General features: G+C 51.5%; 1 protein-coding gene across 1 annotated transcript in view; it reads left to right on the forward strand.

The window, feature by feature from the left end:
* Positions 1–18,206, forward strand: part of YPEL2 (yippee like 2) — a 104,564-nt gene that overhangs the window by 29,880 nt on the left and 56,478 nt on the right. The window contains exon 2 of the mRNA XM_055001862.1: positions 8,398–8,952. Coding sequence (XP_054857837.1) covers positions 8,398–8,952 — 555 coding nt within the window. The remainder of the gene's footprint in view (positions 1–8,397; positions 8,953–18,206) is intronic.

Below are 18,206 nucleotides of genomic sequence, written 5' to 3' on the forward strand. Positions count from 1 at the left end.
CAAAACAACATCTCTCAGTCCTGGGAAGCTGCTCTCCTTCAAGGCCAATGCTTGGTGGAACGGTGTTAGACAAAACAGTCTCCTCCGGTGGGAATGCTGCCTGGGAACTGGTGCACCTGGGAAGAGAATACTCAAACACTAGAAGCATTAGAAAATGGAGTCAGTACAGTTTAGATATACACTGGACCTGACATTCTGCCCCCCTTAAAACAAATCCCCCCCTGGCTTATATGGATAGCGAGTATGAAAAGCTTTGGTTAATCTAGGAGCATGAACATGTGCAGAGTTCACCCATTCATCGTAACCAGAATCAAAGTCCTTCCACCTAATGAGGTAAAAAAGCTGATTTCGTTTAAGTTTAGAGTCCAAGATTTGTTGTACTTCATAGTGTGTTTGGTCGTCAATCAACGTTGGAATGGGTGGAGCTCTGACGTGCCATTTGTTGTCGGTGGGAGCTCTTTTTAGAAGACTGACATGGAACGTATCATGCACATGGCGCAGGTTCTTGGGCAGAGTTACAGCAACAGTCACTTTATTTATTATCTTGCGCACAGGAAAAGGTCCTAGGAATTTCAGAGCGAGTTTGCGGCTGGTCTGAGCAAGTCTTAGATTTTTTGTGGAAATATACACATGATCTCCGGGTTGTAATTCCCATTCGGCCGCACGATGGCGGTCTGCGTATTTTTTGTAATCCAGTTTGGCTTTGTCAAGGTGCTTCTTAATAAGATCCCATTGCTGCGCCGCCTCCCTCCACCACGAAGATACATCTGGCGATTTAGAGGAATGGAGAGGGGGGGCATCCAACGGGAAGGGATTGAAGTGAGTCCCGTAGACAATTTTGAAGGGGGCCTCCCCCGTTGAAGCGTGTACACTGTTGTTATAAGAGAACTCGGCCAGAGGGAGAAGGTCCACCCAATTATCTTGTTGAAAATTAATGTAGCAACGAAGAAACTGTTCTAAAATTTGGTTTGTTTTTTCGGATTGCCCGTCGGTTTGTGGGTGGTGGCTTGAACTGATGCCTTGTTCAATATTCAACATTTTCAAAAGCTCCCGCCAGAAGTTGGCAACGAACTGTCCGCCGCGATCCGAAATCACCTTGGACGGAAAAGAATGTAATTTTACGATGTGTTTTAGAAACAAATCTGCTAGTCTTCGAGCGGAGGGTATAGCAGTACAGGGGATAAAATGAGCTTGTTTGGAGAACAGATCTACCACCACTAAAATGCAATTATGTCCTTTTGAGATAGGTAGATCAGTGATAAAGTCCATAGATATTATTTCCCAGGGTCTGTTTGGCGTTTCCAATGGTTGCAGGAGACCCGGAGGCTTCCCTTTTCTGGTTTTGGCGCTGAGGCAAATAGGACAGGAACTAACGTATTGGGAAATGTCTTTGCGCATGCCCGGCCACCAGAATTGTCTTTGGATTAGGTGCAAAGTTTTCAGATACCCATAATGTCCAGCAGTGGGAGCGTCATGACAGCGCTGCAAAACTTCCAGTCTGAGGCTGTCTGGGACATAAAATTTGCTCCCGGCTAGCCAATCCCCTTGTGGGGCTTGGGTTAGTTTGCTTCGCGGAGCCTTATCCCCCTCCTTCTCCACCTCAGTTTTAAGTTTCGATTTCCACTCTTGGTTGGCCGGGAGGGGCTGCTTGGCACGGCTGCGAGTAGTCACCACGCCCCCAAGTTGCGTAGGCGAGAAGACAGTGTCGACAGTCTCCTCCCGTTTGCTCTTATGTTGGGGCATGCGCGATAGGGCGTCTGCCAAAAAGTTAGTTTTGCCTGGGAGATAATTTAGAGTGAAGTTGAATTTGGAAAAGAATTCCGCCCATCGCAATTGCTTGGCATTCAGTCTGCGTGGGCTTCGGAGGGCCTCCAGATTTTTATGATCCGTCCAGACCTCGAAAGGGTATCGCGCCCCCTCCAGCCAATGTCTCCAGTTAGTAAGGGCCGCTTTTACGGCAAAGGCCTCCTTCTCCCACACATTCCAATTCCTTTCCGCCTCCGAAAATTTTCTAGACAAGAAAGCACACGGCCGCAGCCTGCCATCCTCCCCCTTCTGCAGTAAAACCCCCCCTATCGCCGTATCGCTGGCGTCAACCTGTACTATGAAAGGGGAATGTTCGTTTGGGTGGGAGAGGATGGGTTCCGTTACAAATTGCTTTTTTAGACAATCGAAGGCCGTTTGGCAATCGGGGGTCCATTGCAGTTTGGCAGAGGGTTTTTTAGCTTGGTCCCCTTTATCTTTGGTTTTCAGCAAGTCTGTTAAAGGGAGCGTGATTTGGGCGAAATTTGCTATGAAGTCTCTATAGAAGTTGGCAAAACCCAGGAAGGATTGCAGTTCTTTACGGGTGGTGGGTTTCTGCCAGTCCTGGATCGCCTGTATTTTGGCTGGATCCATTTTCAGGCCTTCTTGGGAGATACAATATCCGAGGTAAGTGAGTTCGGTTTTATGGAATTCACATTTGGACAGTTTGATGGGCAGCTTATTCTTCATCAGGGTGGCTAAAACTTTTTGTACCGTTTGAACATGTTCTTCCTCGGTGTCTGAGTAAATTAACACATCATCAAGGTACACTACCACCCCTTTGTACAGAAATTCGTGTAGAACTTCGTTTATCATGGACATGAATACGGACGGGGCTCCCGTCAAACCAAAAGGCATAACTAAGTATTCATATTGTCCGAGGGGCGTATTGAAAGCGGTTTTCCACTCATCCCCTGCCTTGATACGAACGTGGAAGTAAGCATCTTTTAGATCTAATTTCGTAAAGATCTTACCTTGGGCCACGACGTTGAGAAGGTCTCGGATGAGCGGTATAGGATAGGCGTTGTTGGTGGACACTGCATTCAAGCCTCGGAAATCTGTGCACAGTCGAAGTCCCCCATCCTTCTTTTTCACGAAGAGGACTGGCGCGGCGTGGGGGCTAGCGGCTGGGCGGATGAACCCTCGTTGGAGGTTGGTGTCGATGAATTTCCGGAGCTCTTCGCGTTCATGGAGACTCATGGGATAAAGTCGTCCTTTGGGCAGTGAGGCTCCGGGTAAAATTTCTACCGCACAGTCCGTTCGTCGGTGCGGGGGTAGAGTATCTGCTTCCTCTTCAGAGAAAGCATTTAGAAAAGGCCAGTACGGTTCGGGTATTTGGTTGACTTCTTCTTGGGTGAGAAGGGCCTTTTCTTTATGAGTCGGATCTTCGCCCCAGTTTTGATTCCAACGGTGATTTTTGCAGTTGGTATGACTGAAGGTAATACATCCTTGTGCCCAGTCTATGTAGGGATTGTGATCACACAGCCATTTGCTGCCTAAAATTAACGGGTACTTGGCAGTCGAGCTGATGACAAAGGACCTCTTCTCCCAATGTTGTTCCATGCCTGTGATCACTGGGATGGTTTCAGTTGTTACAGGATTCATGTTGGTACCATCCATTTGCTCAAAGATTACTGGGTTTTGTAGATCCCGAGTAGGTAGGACTAGTCCATTGACTAGAGCAGGGGCAATGATGTCTCTTGAGCAGCCCGAGTCAATAAGAGCTTGCACCCGAATATGCATCTTCCTCTCTGGGTTGATTAGAGTCACTGGCATGAATAAGATGGACCCAGGCGGCCGGTTCCGTGCAGGGACGGGCTTAGGACGGATCTGTCGTTTGGGTCCTTTCACGACAGATCCATTTCGTTTCCCGACTGGGGACTTTCTGGATTAGCTTCTGCGGTTGGGGAAGCGGGATCGTATTCCATGACTTCTTCCGCTTCCAGCCCTCTCTCCGAGGCTGGCCTTTGGGAAGCGCCGCGGCCTCTATTTGCTCGGGGTGCTGGAGTCGGGCGTTGGAGCGTAGGAAACGGAGCAAGGGTTGGACGCCGTAATTGGAGCGGAGGTCTTTGCACAGGCCGGTAAGGGCATTGTGCTGCAAAGTGACCAGCTTGTCCGCATTGCAAACACAGCCCTTGTTGCCATCTAGCATCTCTCGCTCCACGGGTGGCGTAGCTAGCTCCCCGTGTTCCCCTTTGTAAGGTCAATGGCCTTCTTTGTCCCGTTTGTTGTTGTTGTTCAACCAAACGGACTTCCAACATGCGATTTTCTACTTCGCAAACAAGTTGGATCCACCCTAACAACGTGGGGGGATTGTCTTGCATGAGGGCTCTGTCCAAAAGTCTCGGGTTAAGGCCTTGTTTGAACAGAATAATTTTGGTGGACTCCTCACACCTAGGGCACTTGGCTGCTAATTGCCGGAATTTTGTGACATAGTCTCTTGCTGACATGCTGCCTTGTTTGATGGCTTGCAACTCTGTTCGGGCCCGGGTTTCTTCTAAGGGGTCTTCATACTGCGCTCGGATAGCATCCACTAACCCCTGAAGAGTATCGAGTTCTGGGGCCCCAACATTGTATAGTCCTACATACCAGTCTGCTGCTTTGCCCTGTAAACGAGATCCAAGATGTTCGATTTGACTGGCCTCACTGCCGAAGAGGTGCCCCCACCGGTTGAAAAACTGTACCACTTGGACTAGGAAAAATCCCAATTTGGATGGATCCCCATCGAAGGTGGCTTCCAGCTTCACCCAACCCATCGGGAGTTCCTGTCTCGGAGCAGGCGCTGGGTAAAAGTCCATCGGCAGTCTTAGTTGCGCCTGAGGAACAGGAGGAGGTAACTGGAGTCTCGGTCGGGGCAACGGTGCCTGCTGTACGGGTGGCGGTTGAACTTGCGGTGCCGGCTGGGGTTGGGCTGGTTGTGCGGGCGGAGGTTGCCGTGGTTGCTGTGTCGGGGTTGGTCTTGGTTGGGCCGGAGGCTGTAGTGGCAGGCGAGCAGGAGGCGGCAGTCTCGGTCTGGCCGGTAACACGGGAGGCGTTAGTGGCAGCTGTCGAGGTGGAGGAGGTTGGTGTGGGAGAGTGGAAATCGGCCGCTGAGGAGGGGGTTGAAGGTGTCGTAGTGGTGCAGGCCGTCCCGGTTGGTTCGGGGGTGGTAAAACGGGCTGGTCCTGGGGCTGCTGCAATAATATGAGCTGCGGTCGAGGTGAGAGAGGCCGCAGCGGCGAGGGTTGAACCGGTGGAAGGCCGCGCGGGCTTGCCCCTCCGGGTGTTGTTAATCTGGGAAGCAGCGGCTGGCCTCTTGGCGCTGTTAGACCGTCCCCCGTAGGTTGCCCGGCGGGGACAATGTCTCGCGGTTGACGAGGGGCTCCCTCCTCAGAGGGAGCCGCGTGTGCTCCCTCTTGGTCCGGCCGGACCGTTATAGAAGAAGTAAGAGGGGGTCTCACCGGTGTATCACTGGGCTTTTCTTCCCCTTCCGTAGGCCTCTCAGCGGGAGTCCCGTCTGGCGGCACATCTCCTGCCTGGTTAGGAAGTTCGGTGGGGGTCTCTCCGGGTGGCTCAACCGGGTCTCCCTTGCTCGGTGGAATTTCCTGCTGTGCTGGAAGTTCCTTGGGTTGCTCTCCCGTCTCGCCCGGATGGGTGTCCCCTTCGCCGGTAGGTAACGGCCGCTGCTGGACATTCTCCATCGGGTAGGAGATAACACTTTGAAGGGTAGCTATCTGTACCGCCATCTCTTCAGCGGACAGTCTTTCCCCTGCTCCCATTGCCGAAATTAAATGGATGGCATGGGCCAAACTTTCTTCCATATCCATCAGTTTAGCTTCTAGTTGTTGCATTCGACTTGCCCCCGGTTGCTCGCTTATGGAAGCTTCATTCGTTGCACTCACCGGGGACAAGGGGCCCCAAGGAGGAGGGTCCCCTTGGACGACTCTCGATCTCGCAGCTAGGATTCCCTTGGCCATACCCGTCACGGCCGAGATGCTGGTATCCACCGCATAGGTGCGACCTTGTATCTGCTCCCAACTTTGTTCAGGGACCTCCGTTGGCTCTTTCCACGAAACAAGTTCGGAGTAATCCCAACTCAGGGCGCCGCGGCGAGACGTGTCCCCCTCCGCCTGTTCGGACGTCCTGTTCCAATATCGCCATGGTTGGCTGCTGTCTAGCTCCGGGACGGTCCCTAGGCTTCGGCGCCCTTCCATCGAAACTAGTGGATGAAGTCCACCTGCCCGACGCTCTCTGGTTTCTCGGGGTCTGGCTCCCCACTCCGACGGGGTGGGTACCGAAATCAAAGGGAGAGCAGTCGCTTTCGGCCTTGCCCCGAGGTTGGCTTCGGTCTCGGCCCGAGTACTGAGGTCGATGAGAGGCGGGGTGGAAGTGGAGGCTCCGGTTCCGTTCCCGGCTGCTCCCAGCTCCTGGGAGTCTTGGGCTTGCACGGGTTGCTCAGGTTGATTGTCGGGAGACGCATACGGATCAAACAAAGGATCCCTGTCCGGGACAACCTTGGATTCCGCTGGGCCCGACTCAGACATGATTGGTAACAAAATGTCAGACTGTGGCTAAATAAGGCACTCACTACAGGGTTCCCTTTAGAAGCAAACACAAGTCCATTGTTTGGAAAAGGAAACTTTACTGCAGAAAAGGTCCATTATAGTCCACTGTCCTGAATAGGAGAATCAGGATGGTACATGATCATTGTTACCAATGAAGAGCAAGCATAAGATACAGAGTAACAATACCCATCTGGATCAGCCTCCCCCCACAGTTCTCAAAACAACATCTCTCAGTCCTGGGAAGCTGCTCTCCTTCAAGGCCAATGCTTGGTGGAACGGTGTTAGACAAAACAGTCTCCTCCGGTGGGAATGCTGCCTGGGAACTGGTGCACCTGGGAAGAGAATACTCAAACACTAGAAGCATTAGAAAATGGAGTCAGTACAGTTTAGATATACACTGGACCTGACACCACCTTGTTCTCCTGCATGTGTGAACCACCTGCGTGAGAGAGCTGCATGTGATAGGCACAGTGAGGCTGAGTGGGCAGAGCATCAAGTCAGCAAAAGACACGAAGCCTGAGGAACAAGCAACCTCTTCCCCAATGGCCCTGCGAAACTCAGGGCCAAGCTAGAAGTGACGAATTACACTTGAATGGCAAGTGAACAGACTCACGTGTATTCCTCCCTGCTCACTTGCACTCCACTCAATCACATAGCAAGTGGAGTGCAAGTGAACAGGGAGGAATACACGTGAGTCTGTTCACTTGCCATTCAAGTGCAACTCGGCACCTCTAGCTTGGCCCTTAGCCCAATAGCTAAAAGTCAACAGATTTGGTGGCAGCGAGTCTCCCAGGGGAGGCAGTTTCAAAGCCTTAGAGGACGATAGGTGAAAATACACAGACTTTTTACTGTGCAGTGTAAATGCTAAATCCTATTGCTGTAATCAAGGAATTCCCTTTTTTAAACAATATGGCCATTTAAAAAGGATAAGTCATTTAGTTTGTTAGTCAAAGGGTATGATCTTGGCAGGCACCCTGAGCTTGTGAGTGCTTGCCAGTAGGTAGTGGTGGTGGAGAGTGCTGTCAAGTCATAGCTGGTGGGGTTTTCATGGCAGGAGACGAACAGGTGGTTTGCCATTGCCTGCCTCTGTCTGCAGCCCTGGTCTTCATTAGAGGTCTCCCATCCACTTACTAACCAAGGTTGACCCTGCTTAGCTTCTGAGATCTGACCAGATCAGGCTCACCTGGGCTATCTAGGTCAAGGTTTGCTCCTAAGTAAGTGTGTATCATCATTGGCCACCTATTAGTTACCATGCTCAGTTCAAGGTATTGGTTATTACATACAAAGCTCTTCACGACCTTGGTCCAGCATACCTACGGGACTGCCTCCCTCCCTATGTTCCTCCGGGGCAACTTTGCTCATCTGAACAGGTTTTCCTGCAGGTGCCAGGGTGCACATGGACGAAATCAACAGCAGCCGGTACACGGGGCTTTCTCTCTGGTGGCCCCTACCCTGTGGAATGGCCTGCCTGAGGAGGTCACAAAAGCCCCCACTAAACGACGCAAAACCGAATTATTCAAAAAGGTTTTTGGATTGTAGGGAGGGGCTCTCTGATGCTTCGCTAATGAGTTAAGGAACATAGACTGTGTTGCCTTATGTACTACCTGTGCTTCATGTCGCCTAACGTCAGTCCTAGAACTGCATTTCTTCAACTCTGCATTGGATTCTTGCAAATGCTGTGTATTTGAAAACTTGTGTTTATCTACCCTCTGGCATTGTTTATGGAAATGTCCTTGAAACGGACTATCCCGATCTCACACTGTGTAATCCGCCTTGAGTCTCAGTGAGAAAGGCGGGCTCTAAATGACATAAACAAATCTCTACATTGCTGGGAAGCAAGTCTCACGGAGTTCCGTGGGTCTTCTTTACAACCCCGTGAGTGTGCAGAAGCCTGCAGCTTTAGTGCCTTTCTCGCCTGTACCGATGCTGCCTGCCTGCCGGCCAGGGCAGTGCCCTTCGGGGTTGGCCCGTGGGCTCCTCTGACGCTGCAGCGGACCGGGCTGGATGGTGACCCAACACGAGGCTTCCCATTGCTGGCCCGCATCTGCAGCCGAGAACCGCGGGCAACGCCAGGGGGGACCCAACCGAGGAGCCCCGAGCCGGGCAGCTGGACGGGACGGCGGCAGCATCCGAGGCTGCCTGCGCCGCGCGCCTCCTCGGGCGCTTTAAGGCGCGCCGCCGGGCCTTTGTTATCCTCCCTCCCCGCGCCCATGCTGGCGGCTCCTCCGCGCCTCCCATTGGCCGCCCGGCCCTCCAGCTGGCCGCGGCGCCCCCGGCTCCCTCCTCCCCCAAGGGGAGGCCCCCAACCGGCCCCCGCCGCCTCTGGTTGGCCTCTGGCAGAAAGGGGCTGCGGCCGGCGGCAGCCAACCGACGGAGTGTTGCTAGGCGCCGGGGCGCGCCGATTGGCTCCCATCGGTGGCCATCAGAGGCGAGGGGGCGGGGCGGGGCGCTTTATAAGGGGGCGGGGGGGGGAGCGGGGTGCCTTCGGTGCGGGGAGGGAGCCGCGGAGCTGGAGGCGGCGGAGGCGGCGGCTGGCGCGTTCCCGGGGGCCCGGCTCCTTCAGCGCGCCGCTGGCGGTGGGGGCTCCGGCGCTGGGCAGGTGCAGGTGAAGGTGAGCGGGGCGCCGCGGGCGAGTCTTCCGACGGGGAGACCCGACGAGCCGATCGGGGAGAGAGCGCAGGCTCCGGCGGGCTGCGCGCCTGGCAGCGGATCGCGCCCTCCGAAGGCGCCGCGCCGTGCGCCACCCTTCGGGGCTGGGGGCCGGATCGGTGCCCGGCGTTGGCCGAGCTCGGGCAGGCCGAGGGGGCGGCGCGCTTCTGGGGGCTGCGGGCGACGTGCCGGCCCTGGCCGCCGCTGTGTTCCCGCTCCGGCGCCGCCGGCCTCTGCGCGCGAAGGGGGCGCCTCCCGGCTGGGCTGCCCGGCCTCTTCTCCGCGTCCCCGCAGCGGCGGAGTCCTTCCTCGGTCCCGAGTCCGCGGTCGGTCCCGCTCGCTTGGTGCCGGGCTGTCCCTGGCGCGGCATCGCGGGGAAGGCAGGGCCCCTGTGACCCGGCGCGGCCGGGCTGTGGACGCGGCTTGGCGCGTGTGGACGGCTGCGTGGCTCCCGTGGCTCCTTCTTCTTGCCGTGCGCGGAGCTCGGCGGCGGAGCACAGCCGTCGCACGCCGGAGACCTCCGCTTCAATCCTTGGCGTCTCCCACCCCCGAAAGGGCCGAGCCGAGCTGGCCCTGCTGCGCTGAAACGGGTGCGAAGGCTTCTAGGAATGGGATCCTTCCAGACCTGCAGCCCTTCCTCACTCCTTGCAAATTCTTCTTCACAGCAAATGAGGGCCGGTTGGCAGAATGCCCATTTTAGAGGTGGGGTAAGCTGAGGCACGGAACGGTGGCAGAGGCTTGGCTGTTTGCAACTAGGTGATGACTTGGATCAGTCTCTCCTGCACTTTTCCCAAGAGGCTCAGGGTAGCACAGCTCTTCACCCTCCCTGGGTCGATTTTATCTTCACAACAAACCCCCTTAAGGTAGCTCAGGCTAAAAGCAGAAGGGGGCCTCAGTGGAGGAGAATAGATTTGAACTGGAGTCTTGCCTTTCCTAGTTTGCATACTCAAGTCCTGTCTCTGATGTGATCCAAAGAGTTTCCTGATATTTGGTGTATCGCTCTGTGTGTGTGTGCGTGCATGTGTGTGCATGCCCGTGCCCATGCATGTGTACATGTGTGTTCCACTAGTGTTGCTTCCTGTAGAAGCAATCCTGCACGTACTCGGAAGCATGAGAGTCAGTATCGTGTACTGGTTAGATTGCCGAACTAGGACCCCCAGGGCCCCAAGTTCAAATCTTCACTCTGCCGTGAAATTCAATACATGGCTTACGTAATTATGCTCTTTGTTGGCCCAGTCTACCTCACAGGGTTGTTGTGAGGATAAGATGAGGGAGGGGAAAGCCGTGTGTTCTCGGAAGAAAGAGGAGATGTTGTTAAATGTCCCACAGAGATCCAGAGCAGAATTCTGGATGTATCCAAGAAAAGAGCCCAGGGGTAACCCTGACTTGGGTTCAGCTCTGTTAATGGGGGATTAGAACCAGTTGGTGAAAGAGCCATTATTTGGGGTGGGTTAAATAGCCTCTCCCCCCCCCCACACACCATTTGATCTTTTAACTTAGGCAAGTGCTGGCAGCCCAGTTAGTAAACATTCCTTTATTTGTGTGTGGGTGAACTGATCTCTGATCAGTGGGGGGTCTCTTTGGTTTCCTGCTTGGGTCTTGGTGCATCTCGATCCGCTCGGATTAGACAGACGCTACCAGTTCAGGGTGAGAACTCAGAGCCAAGCTACAAGTGATGAATGACACTTGCAGGGCAAGTGAACAGACTCACGTGTATTCCTCCCTCGTCACTTGTAGCTTGGCTCCCTCTTGCAGGCTGCCCGTGTGTCCCTGGTAGATTCCCTGCAGTTGAAGAAACTTTAGATGGCAAGTTTTGGGAGGGGGCAGCATCTGGGGAGGGGGTGGTGGAAGGTTTCTGATGTTCCGAACCCTTTCCGCACACTGCTACTGGCACCCAGTCTAGGTGAGTTATGCTGTTGGTTATTACCCCCCCCCCCAACCATGTGACTGTTTCTATTTATTTACCCGTGCCTCTGGTTAGGTCTCTGGGGAGGAGGCTGCTTCCCTCTGCGCAAGCTGTGCTCTCTGGTCTAGTCCAGGGAAAAGGGGAGGGGATATTGCTGTTTTCATGACCAGACTCTGGTGCGCAAAGCTAAGGGGGCTATTTTTTTCCTGAGTCTTCTCTGGATTTCGTGTTCCAGAGAGCAGCAATCCCTACACACACACACACACACTTCAGAGCTGGGCAGGCAGAGATCCTGGCATTTTAAGTAATCACAGGTGCAAATGTTTAGAAAAATTAAAATGCGAAAGGATATTTCATAGGGAAGAATTCGCTCAGTTTTCGATCTGCATGCTTTCTGCAAAATAACGTTTTCTTTTTATGTTGCATAGTTCATTTTTTCCTGATCACTTTGGGTTTGCTGAGCTTCGAGAGAGGCCTGAAGCCTCTCCCCTGACCACTGGAAACCTTATTCAAAAACTGCTCTGGTTTCTAAGACTTGGGCAGCTGTAGCCCACAAGTTTGCAAGGATACCTTCACAACCCTCAGGAGACCTTCGCCTTTGCTTTTTCTCTTCAAAAGCAAGGCGAACTATCCGAAGGCTAAACGTCTCTGCCCCTGACTGTGTTCTTTGCTTTGTCATGATTCAGGGCCCTGCAAGCAGGAGGAATCCAAAGGCTGATGAGCCCCAGGGGAAACTGCTTTTACCCTGCCTCTGCGCAAATGCAACCACAGAGTTTCTCTCTCTCTTGTGGGTAGGTTCTATGTTTTTAAAGTGGTGGGGGGTTTTCGGGGTGGCAGACAGGAGGATTAATTTATATTTATAAATTCACGTGTCACTTTGAGCACCTAGCACTTTATATTTAAAAAATATAAACATATTTTTTTGTAAACAACTTTATGATATTTATTGAGATTATTTATTATTGCAAATTATTGCCCTGTTGGGTTTCTTCCACTCTCTTTGTCTTGGATTTGGTTGGTTCAGGTACAGAAACACCATGCATCTGACGAAGAGAACTTGATTCTCAAAAGCTTATGCTACAATAAAAGAGTTGGGCATATTGAGTCTCAGACTCTCACATTTGGTCCTCCATCTTATGGCATTACTGAACAGCACAGGTGTCCACCAGCATTGCAGAGACTCCAGCTTTAGTTTGCTGCTTCCTATCTGGAAAGATCAGTTGCAGCAAGAATCAGAGCAAGAATCTCTGCCCATGGTCTCAGGTGGTCGGATGAGGCTGTCCAGTTTTGAGATAGTAGAAGGGACCGTACCACTTAAAACTCTGTGCGCCAGGTACCACTTTTGAATGGTCCCCTCTGGAAGCACCCTTGCATACAGCGACGAGACCTTCCCCCAATGACAACGTTTCTTGCAAGGATTTTTTCTCTTCCCGTCCATGGGGAGACATTAGCAAATCCAGCTTACTTGGCTGTTTTTACTCAAACTGAGTTTATTCCTTGAGTCTCTGTATCAGGCATCTGACGAAGAGAACTTGATTCTCGAAAGCTTATGCTAAAATAAAATTGGTTAGTCTTAAAGGTGCTACTGGACTCTTTTTGATTTTGCTACCACAGACTAACACGGCTAACTCCTCTGCATCTATTCCTTGGAAGGTGTGTGTGGATTGATTTTAGTACTTTTTAAAAGCTGCCCTGCCTCCATTGGGTTTGGGGTGGCTTATGTGGTTCTTCTTTCCTCCATTTTATCCTCACAACAATCCTGGGAGGTAGGTTAGGTCAGGCAAGTGTGACTGCCCAAATTGACTCAGAGCCAAGCTACAAGTGATGCCTGACACAGGTTGGACACTTGTCAGCTTCCCTCAAGTTTTGATGGGAAATGTAGGCGTCCTGGTTTTACAGCTTGGCTCTCCTTTACAGCTGCAAGACCAGGATGCCTACATTTCCCATCAAAACTTGAGGGAAGCTGACAAGTGTCCAACCTGTGTCAGGCATCACTTGTAGCTTGGCTCTCAGTAAATTCCATGGCAGGTGGAATGTGAACATGGATGTCTCCACAGTCCTACTCCGGTGTTCTGATCACACCACCACACTGGCTTTGATACTTTTGATCTCAGCCCCACCCACCTCACAGGGTGATTGTTGTTGTGGGGATAATAATGACATACTTTGTAAACCACTCTGAGTGGGCATTAAGTTGTCCTGAAGGGCAGTATATAAATTGAATGTTATTATTGCGTGCTTAATGTTTTTGGTTGTCAACTGCCTTGGGAGCTTTCATATGAAAGCTGTTTGGATGGGATTTAATAAATCCCATACATGTCCCAATCTCCACTGTTTTGAAAGTGGCAAAGCCCAAATTTGCCATCATAAAATCTTGCTGCTTTGTTATGCTGTAGCTTTGGGGCCAGGCCTCAGACTACCCGCCTGTTGGTGCTTATATCTTATTTCTGAAGATACAGGGATTGAAAGTGGATTGCCTGTGAGTTTATGGCAGTGTCTCCTGCCGCCCCTGTTAGCCATGAGCCACAGTTGCTGTATCTTTCCATCTGAGAAATGCTTATCCGCGTTTCCATTTGGCCTGCTTTTTCCTGGCACGGCGCATGAACGTTGAGTGTGCGCAGGGTGCAAGTCCAGAGGCATTTTGTTAAGAATCCAATTTTCGTTTCAATTAAAGCAATTGTCTTTCTTTCTGGCATTGTAATTGGACATGTTTTGGAGTCACTGCATTTTCTTTTAGGGCTGGGATCCAAATATTGGGAACTAGGGTGGGGGTTTCAAGTATAATCCTCTCTGTATCATATCACAAGTGGAATTTAAGCAGCGCTAAGGCATAGCGGTCTGATGCTCGCGATTATTCGCATTAATGTCTGGCTAAGTGGAACCTCCATGTTTTGAGGCAGGATATCTCTAATTAACCAGGTGCTAGGGATAAGCAGGAGATGGTTGTTGCCTTCATGGCTTGCTTGAGCTCTTCCCAGGCTTGCTGCTTCTGAAAGCTGGGGCTTTTTTTCAGCCAGAACGCAGTGGAATGGAGTTCCGGCACCTCTTGCCCCAGGCACAATATTCTGAGGGGCTGTTTGGTGCTGCATGGAGATCCGGCGTGAGTGGCTGCTCGGGGAGGGGAGGCTGGATTGTTGTGAGGAATGGGTCTCCCCAACAGATATGAGGGACTCGCCTCGACTTGCCTGGGGAGGGTATAGAGGTGGGGCTGGAGAAATTTTGCACCCCTCAGAATTTTGTGCCCAGGGCAAGTGTTCTTGGCTATTGTGGTAAGTATGATCCTACTGGGTAGTTCCTATGTCATTTAATACCACCCCCACCTCCACAAGGTAGGGGGTTCTGTCTCACAGTTGATGTAAGTCCGTAGCGCATGAAAATAATATTTCAAAGAATCCCGTGTGTGTTTCCCTCATTTCCCTCTTGAGAGTTCCACCACCTCTTTTCCCAGAAAAAAAGCCCTGCTGAAAACTAATCACTGGGCCTAGACAAACCTTTGGTGTGAACTTGCAGGGGCCATTTAAATATTTTTAAAGTCCGAAATTGTGCCAGGCAGAGCCTAAGTAGCTGTTTACAGCCGAGTTCTCTGGCTTTGAGCGCCTGTGAAGGTGTTGCCCCATCCAAGGTAAAAGATGCCGTTGTGAGGCTGCCCTGAGGCTGCGGTGGGGACAGACCGGCTGGGCAGCCTTCCTGCCTCTTGGTGAGGTCGCTGGGTTCTTCCTCTCTGGTGGCAAGCAGAGTCCTCGTAGCAGCTGCAATCTCCCGGCTGAGGCAACAGATTCCTTACTTGTATATCCACATTGTTCCACTTGGACTTCAGGCCTAGATGTAAATTACTCCGCTGGCTGCCTTGAGGGCTCATTTCATTAAAGAGCTCATCGGCTTGATGAAGACGCTGGCCCGTGGCAGGCAGCACCAGAGGCGAAAAAGGGGTTGAGGGCTGTGTTTGTAACATTGTGGGCTAGTCTTGATTTTGTTCCCCATGGAAACTGGGTGAAAGGAGAGAAAGGACAGAATATCTTGAGCCAAGTTAAAGTTCTGGGGGTGGGGGAGCCCTTACAATGCCAGGTCTCTGCTCCAGGTTTTGTGAAATAATCATGAGAGTCTCTGAGCATGGGCTGAGCGTCTTGTCGTTTACCAGAACAAATGCCCCACATGTTTGGGATTAGGGGCTAGTTGGCATCATGGTTCTCTTCCCTCCCTCTCTTAACCTTTCACAAAATAGGCTAGGGTAAGAGGTATAGACTGGAGAACTGTTTTCATGGCTAAGGAAGGATTTGAACTCGGGTCTCATGTCCGAGGACAACTTGCACATTATTGGTTCTCATGGAGCTGGTCTTCCCCTTGAACACCTGTTCTTTGTGTTTCTCGGTACTGTCTTGGTAGTGGCTGATTCCCACTTAATTTTGAAAATTTCCTAGGTTACCATAATTCCAGAGGTTGTGATAGGCTGGAACAAATTCTCTTTAGTTTAAAAGTTGAAACTCTAAGCCAGTGATACTCACTTCGAGGCTAAGTTGCCAGATAAGGCTCTTCGACATGTTACCATTGACTCTTCTGGGTGCTGTTCCCCAGTGTGGCACCTGCCTGGTGTTCCCGGAAAGTCAGCAAGATCATTGCTTTGTGGGACTTAATAGATGATAAGTGGTCCCCACCTTGAAACAGCTGCTGCTGCAGGGAGTGGACGGTAGGTAAGCTGTGAGCCTTCTTGAGCTGTGACTTCATTCTGGGAATGGAAGTAACAAGACTGTCCTCTCCTGTTACCACCCCCCCCCCCCATCCTTCCACATCCTTTGCACCCACATCCTAGTACCCTGGCAGCTACTAAGAGGAGAGCAATCTGGCTGTAGAAAAGACAGAGTAAAACCGTCACCATGGCACTGGTAAAGTCACTCAGGAAAAGAGCAATCTGGCCACATTGGGGCAGTGATGGTATAACTGACCTTTCCATGCCCCTGGCTAGCCCTCTTCCTGGTGCCTTAGTAATCTCACATGCCTCAAGCTAAAAAAAGAGCGGGAAGGCAGAAAAGAAAGCCCTTCCTCTCACTCCTGATTCAGCAGTGCTTGGGAAAGACTACCCTACATGCACAGAAGTAATTAAAAATAATTTAAACTGATATTTGATATTAAAAGTGATATTCTTTGGATTGTGATATAAATTGGGTTGGCACAAAGGGCATCTAGTTGTATGGCTGTTTTGGTTGATGGCAATTGTGAACAGAGCTCTCCACAAGCTGCAGAGGGCACAGCGCTGCTCTGAGTATATAACAAGTTCTGCTTTATATATATATATAAAGACAAGTGTCTTGATGGACTGATCAATGCCCAGCCTGAACTCCTGGACCGTGAAACTTGGAGAGAACATTCCTTTCATGATGTAAAGACTCGCTAAGAAGGGATTTTAAGAAATTCGCCCCCTGAAGGGGTAAAATGTGTTTTCCCAAAGGGATACAGCTTCCCTGTGTGGCTGACAGGTGCTCCCCTCCCTCTGCCAACTCGGCCACTCTTCTCTGAGGTCATTTGCATATGCAGCCTGATTTGTCATCACCCCAATGTTCTAAACAGTATGCAGTTGCTGTTGGGAGTCATGGAATGTGTCCTGAGGTAAAAAATACACCTCCCAGTCTTCCCCTCTAGGGTAGCCAATCTCCCTGTGGGGCCTGGCTTTCCTGTGTGGTTGGCAGGCTCCTGCCTACTCGCACCCTCCCTCTCTGATTAGTCAGCTGTGGAACTCTGTGTTCTGAGGTAAAAATCAGGTAAAGGAAACTCCAGACAGCTGAAGAAAGACAGTACAAGACTCCTGAATAGGTATTTTATATAAAAGTCAGTATGGCAACTGAGTTTTTAAATGTTCATGGGGAGATGGTACACGACCTTTCTAGGGGGCATTTCAATGCGAACCTCTCACATGAACCTGCCGAAGTGCCCACCACACCACCCCTCCCTCAGTCCAACTCCACCTCACATCTCTTGCAGCCATCATCTCTTACTGCTGCCAAGAAGCTTTCTGGTAGACGCCGTGCAAGATACACAGTCGCTAAAAGGAGGAAGCAACTTAGAAATGTGGCAGAGAAATATGCACATCCTACTCCTGCGGTGCACCAAGGAGCAGTGACCAAGTACCAGCAAGATCACCCCGAGGTGCACAGAGTGGCAGAGTCTCTCCATGAGCAAAGCAATCCTAGAAGACAAGTAGAGAGGCGCTCACTTCCGTGGAAGGTCAAGGCTCACTCAGGCATGGCAGATGATCGCTACCTTCAAGCTCCTCTTAACGTCATCTATGCAGAAACACCCCTGTTCAGCATCTCAAAACAAAGCAACATGGCCCAAATGCTGTGGAACTGTAAGAGCTCTTTGTTTGGGATGAGAGCACCATTGCACTTAAGGGGTGTTTTGAGGCACTGAGCATAACTCTCAAAGATGTCAGGGGCAACGAGATAGTGATGGGGGGGAGTCACCATGCTGCTGGCTGGAAACTTCTGGCAAACTCTGCCAGTAGTCCCAAGGGGAACTCAAGCTGACAAGGTTACTGTGTATGTCAAGGTGTCATATCTGTGGCCCCTCATCAGGAAACTCTCACTAAGAAAGAACATGAGGGTCCACTTGAGAGGCGAGGTGTCTGCTGGGGAATTCTCTGAACTCCTACTAAAAATAGGGGATGGAGAGTATCCCCGAGTCCAGGGGAAAGGTGACCATCCCTGCAGGCCTAGGCACAGTAGTGATGACCCTAGCAGACCTAACAGCCACAATATACCTTGATATTGTCACTATCACAGAGAAGTCCATGGACTGGCTGTGCAAGCGTGCCATTCTGACCCCCAAGATCGACAGGGCTGCCATCATTAATGAAACACAACTTAACTCACTCAAAATGTAGTACAGATCTGTGGACTCAGTGGTGCAAATGGATGATGCGGTTCACTATCCTGTGGAGTTCCTCAGTATGCTCAACCCTCCTGGCTTCCCAGCCCACAAGCTTCTCCTCAAAGAGGGGGCTCCAGTGATGCTGCTCCAGAACCTCAGCCCACCCAAGCTCTGCAATGGCACCAGACTACGAGTGAAAGCCTCCACAGGAACATCATCGAGGCCACATTGTTCACCGGCAGTGCTGGGGGGGAGTCAGTGTTCATACCACGTATACCACACATACCATCAGAGAATCCCTTCAAATTCAAGAAACTGCAGTTCCCCTTCAAGGCCTGCTTTGCTATGACGATGAACAAGTCCCAGGGCCAGACACTGAAGGTGGCAAGAATTGACTTGAGGGAGGACTGCTTCTCACATGGGCAGTTCTACGTGGTCTGCTC

This window comes from Eublepharis macularius, chromosome 17, assembly GCF_028583425.1.
Source record: "Eublepharis macularius isolate TG4126 chromosome 17, MPM_Emac_v1.0, whole genome shotgun sequence".
Lineage (NCBI taxonomy): Eukaryota > Metazoa > Chordata > Lepidosauria > Squamata > Eublepharidae > Eublepharis > Eublepharis macularius.